This window comes from Sinocyclocheilus rhinocerous, unplaced genomic scaffold, assembly GCF_001515625.1.
Source record: "Sinocyclocheilus rhinocerous isolate Xijiao unplaced genomic scaffold, SAMN03320098_v1.1 scaffold432, whole genome shotgun sequence".
In the NCBI taxonomy this organism is placed as follows: Eukaryota; Metazoa; Chordata; class Actinopteri; order Cypriniformes; family Cyprinidae; genus Sinocyclocheilus; species Sinocyclocheilus rhinocerous.
In genome coordinates, this window is record NW_015627225.1 from 1184099 (window position 1) to 1188980 (window position 4882).

The 4882-nt window shown below is 34.1% G+C and overlaps 1 protein-coding gene across 1 annotated transcript in view; it reads left to right on the top strand.

Moving 5' to 3' along the window:
• LOC107721693 (glutamate receptor ionotropic, delta-1-like) overlaps nucleotides 1-4882 on the top strand; it is a 245473-nt gene that overhangs the window by 209824 nt on the left and 30767 nt on the right. The window contains exon 6 of the mRNA XM_016529833.1: nucleotides 749-801. Coding sequence (XP_016385319.1) covers nucleotides 749-801 — 53 coding nt within the window. The remainder of the gene's footprint in view (nucleotides 1-748; nucleotides 802-4882) is intronic.

Below are 4882 nucleotides of genomic sequence, written 5' to 3' on the forward strand. Positions count from 1 at the left end.
TAAATGCACAGCTAAACAGATGAGTTTTGAGTCTGGATTTAAATGTGGCTAATGTTTTAGCACATCTGATCTCTTCTGGAAGCTGGTTCCAGCTGCGGGCTGCATTCTGTAATAGCTAAAAGCAGACTCCCCTTGTTTTGTGTGAACCCTTGGTGTTTCTAACTGACTCGATCCTATTTACAAGTGGTGAATAGTTTACACTTTAGATTAGGGGATGCAGAAAGCTTTGTAAATGATTTATTCATGCGTTTACAAAACAGGTTTTGAATACTTTGTAGTGTGTACTGCAATGCAAGGGCTGACTGGTGAGGTATAGACAGATGTCTTCTCTGATACACGTGGAGTCTTTTTAACGCTGTGAGATAATAGTACAATGTTGACATTTCAATAAGTGATTAATAATATATTAACTAGTAACTTGTTAACCATTTACTAAGGATCTGTTTGATTATTTCATGATATGCTATTTTTTAAAGATAACTTACGACAGATTTGTAAATCGTTAGCATATTACTTAATAATCATTTGTGAACGTAAAGTCATTTACACTTTTGTAAATGATTAGTTCATCATTATCTAATCACTTGTAAATGATTTATAACTTAGTCTACAAAACAGAGATAAAAATATTAACATATCACTTGAACTTTATTATAAAGTGTTACCCTTTTTTGTGACAGTAGGTTTTAATGTCTGTTTTCACACTTTACACCTTTGTGTATGTGTGTATGTCTGTCTCTGAGTGTAGGAGGTTAGTGACACAGAGATCATGGAGCTTGTCCACAGCGATTCAGATTTAAAGCTTGTGTCATCGAAATTGTTGCACACTCAAAATGTTTACTACTAGATGTTTAGTACAGCAACTGGCAGTTATTTTGTTATGGATGGATTTTTTTGTTAGCAAATACAGTGCTAAGAAATGCTATAAACATGCAAGGATCAATGGTCAAGGAAAGTTTGGCTGTTTTTTTATTTCACAGCCTCTCAAAGGTAGCTGTAAATTCTGAAAAAATATTTTTTTGTAAGTAACATTTAAAATACTTATTTACAATGTTCAAAGTTTGGGGTCAATAATTTTTATAGATTTTTTTTTTTTAAAGAAATTAATACTTTTCCTCAGCAGGGAAACATTAAATTAAATTCATCAATATTGACAGTAAAGAATCCCAAAAAAGTTCATCACAGTTTCCACAAAAATGATCAGCAGTACAACTGTTTTCAGCATTTTTAATGATAAGAAATGTTCCTTGAGCATCACATCCACGTATTAAAATTATTTCTGACAGATCGTGTGACACTGAAGACTGAAGTAATGGCTGCTAAAAATCCAGCTTTGCCATCACAGGGATAAATAAAATTTTAAAATATATTAAAATAAAGAAAATTATTTAAAATGGTAATAACATTTCACAACATTGCATAAGACTCACAAACACTAAATAATCTTTGGAAATGGTAGTGTATTTTATATAAAATAAAATAATACATTTATATATTTTTCTTTATTTCATTCTTTGTCATTCTCCTGCACCTCCAGAGTGTTTAGTGACATGATATTTACAGAGCAGGAGAATAAATCAAAAAGCCCATGAGAAAATGAGCTGATTTATAATCATGTACTTCCATGTGCCTGTGCCAGCTGAGCAACTGACATTGAGATAAGTGTGAATGCTAACAGATAGCTTTCTTATAGACCACTTAGTGGCCTAAACTGAAAGTCAGTTTTCAATGTATTGCACAAGCACATCCTGATCACCCTGGTATCAGCAGTTCTTAGTGAGGAACATGCTGATTTTAAAACAAGTCATTTAACACTGTGTTAAGAATAATTTCATCTAGCTCACAGTCACACAGAAGCACACAGGGAAGTGAAGCCACCGATTCATGTTATTGTAACTGTGTGAGACTTTGCTTTACATCGGTTAAAACCGATAGCATATTTTATCTCACTTGCGGGCGGAAAATGCTTTGACTCATAAATCCACAGTCTTGCAAGTCTTTCAAAGCCTTGAATCCATGTCAAGGATATGTCTGACTAATAGAACATCTGGCAATGCGTTCTGAAGTCATTTCACCATTTAGGGGACGAATGAGGAGCCTCAGAGGTCAAAACCATGTGATCTTATGTCACGGGCACATTAGCATTTTTTGCATTCACATAACTCTTACATGAGCAAACAGATCGTGCCTCGGCTGTAAACCCAGACGACCATGACCGCAGTGTGAGAAGGGTTGTTGATAGGGTTGCCAACTTCAGCAGAGCAAATAAGTAATGCTCTCCATTTCTTTATACCACATATGGCACTTAAGATTTCAGTAAAGCATTGGTGGCAAGCTGACCATGTAATAAACTGAAATGAAACACAGTCACAGCTGTACGCATGTAGCTATATCTGTGTATACAGTTCTGCTTGACTGAATTAAGTGCTAAAAATGCTTTTGAGATGCAATTCCTTTGATTTTGGCTTACAAAGTCATTGCATCTGTTGTAAAACTAAACTATTTTTAAATTGTGTCACATTCCATAACATATATGTCAGTTTATCTTCTGTTTAGGCACATTTTAGCTCTTTAGAGAAAACAACCATAACAGACTGTACATAAATATCTCAACATGTACATATTAAAGTATTAACTGCTTTGTATTTAGACAACTTCATTATGCAGACTAAGATTTTTTTAAGTAATTAACATTATTGTGTGAGTACATAAAAAAATCAGGACAACACTTTAGTTTAGAGACCAATTTCATTATTAATTAGTTGCTTATTAGCATGCATATTGCTAGCTTATTGACTGTTTATTAGTACTTAAAAAGCAAATATTAATGCCTTATTCTGCATGGCCATATTTTAGATCCCTTTAGATCCTACTCTAAACTTAACAACTACTTTAGTAACTCTTAATAAGAAGCAAATTAGGAGTTTATTGAGGAAAAAGTTGTAGTTAATTGTTAGTTAATAGTGAGAATTGGTCCCTAAAATAAAGTGGGACCAAAATCTGTGTTAAAAAAACAAGTCATCAGCTTTACCCAGATTCACAAAACAAGTGAAATTTTGCTTCAACCACAACTGGTGATACGGAGGCCAAAATTATTCAAAATCATCATGAAAAAGGGAATTGCGATTTGTCTTTTTTATATATAAGTGAAATGACTTCTGAAAATTAGAAAATCAGAAAATTGTATGATAGAACTTGATTTTGTCCACCAAGAATTATTTTGATCATTGTCTTTTGCTTTATTACTGCATGTTTTTGATTAAAGATTATGAGAGCATATGACTTTGTTTAAAAAAAATATATGATGTTGACAGATAAATTATTTATAATAAACACTCCAATATTGCATAAAAATAGCATTTACAATTTTAATTTCATGGTGACTTTAATGAAAATAAATCCAGTGAATACCAATGAAATTCACTACAGTTGTATTGATTGGCTTTATTTTGTACCTTTGACATAAAAAGCGAACTCATCATTTCACATCTATCTTTACTGGTTTGCTTTCTATTCCAATTTCTATCTTTTAACACTGAAACTTGAAACTGAATATATAGATGCAATAGATGCAGTAGAAAATGCAACAAGTGCTCTTTGTTGATTGGGTGCAAGATGCTAAAATAAAGGACAAACTGCATGTCATATTTAAAATTGAATGCAATTATTTTCCTTTAAATACAGAATGATTCTGTATTATAATGGCCGGTTGTCAACCTTAGCAGGGATGCAAAATGGATGAAGGCGGACAAATTCATTCCTGTTTGCCTTCCTTCTTGTGTTTGAAAAGGGTCAAGGGTTTGGAAAAAAAGAGTTTGTGTGCAGTCTTGGCTCCAGCAGGAGTGAAGCTCTCTCTTCTGTCTTGTAGACAGCTATTAAGGAGAGTGGATGAATATGTAATCTTCAATGTAAAATGACGTTTTTTATTCCTCCCAGCATCCACCACTTACATTCTTTCCTCACTCAGTCATGCCTTCATTCTCTCTCTCTCTCTCTCTCCACACTGATCTGCTCATAAGTGTGTTGTTTTGTCAGGATCACATGTCTGAGGGGACACTGAGTTTGGCCGTGCGGCCTCAGACTCTCGTCTCCTTGACGATAACAGCGCTGTCGTTCAGGGTGTCTTTTCTCTCTCCAGGTGTCTCTCAGCATTATAGCTGCTCTCTGCAGGAGCAGAGCCATGCAAAAAATCTCCTGCAGCGCTCTTTCTTTTCCTCTTGCTCTCAAAGAGGTCTCCTTGGTCTCAAAGAGGGAGTCAGCAGACACATTCACACACTCAATCTGTCTTTCACAAACTTAGAGAACAATTTTAGTATGTGGCTTGGTCGTTCACCCCTATTCAGTTACTTTTTTGAATCTTTTAGGTAGGGACGCACCGATACCACTTTTTCCAGTACTCGCCCGATACGATACTTTTATTTTTGGTACTTGACGATACCGAGTATCGATACCGATATTTTTATTGCATTTGTAAATTTTTAAAAATATTGGGTACAGAAATTTAAAGAGTATGTATAATGTTAGTTGGTTAACTTAATTTATCAAATAGATACAGTCAAACCAAAATTTATTCAGACACCTTCAACATTTCTCACATTATCACAGTTTATTCGCTACAGTTTAGAAAATGGTAATAAAATATAACAAGAACTCAGAGTTAAACTGTGTCAGAACAAATTAATCTTGATAATGTTAGATAATTTTGATACAAAGGTATGTAATAGATTACAATCAACCAAAAAATATTCAGACAGCTGTTAGTATGACAGTATTTACACAACTATCAATACTTAGTCGGGCAACCCTTAGCCTCAATGACAGCCTGTAGTCTCCTGGGCATGCTGACATCCAGCTTCATGCAAACCTGAACTTCAATTTTTTT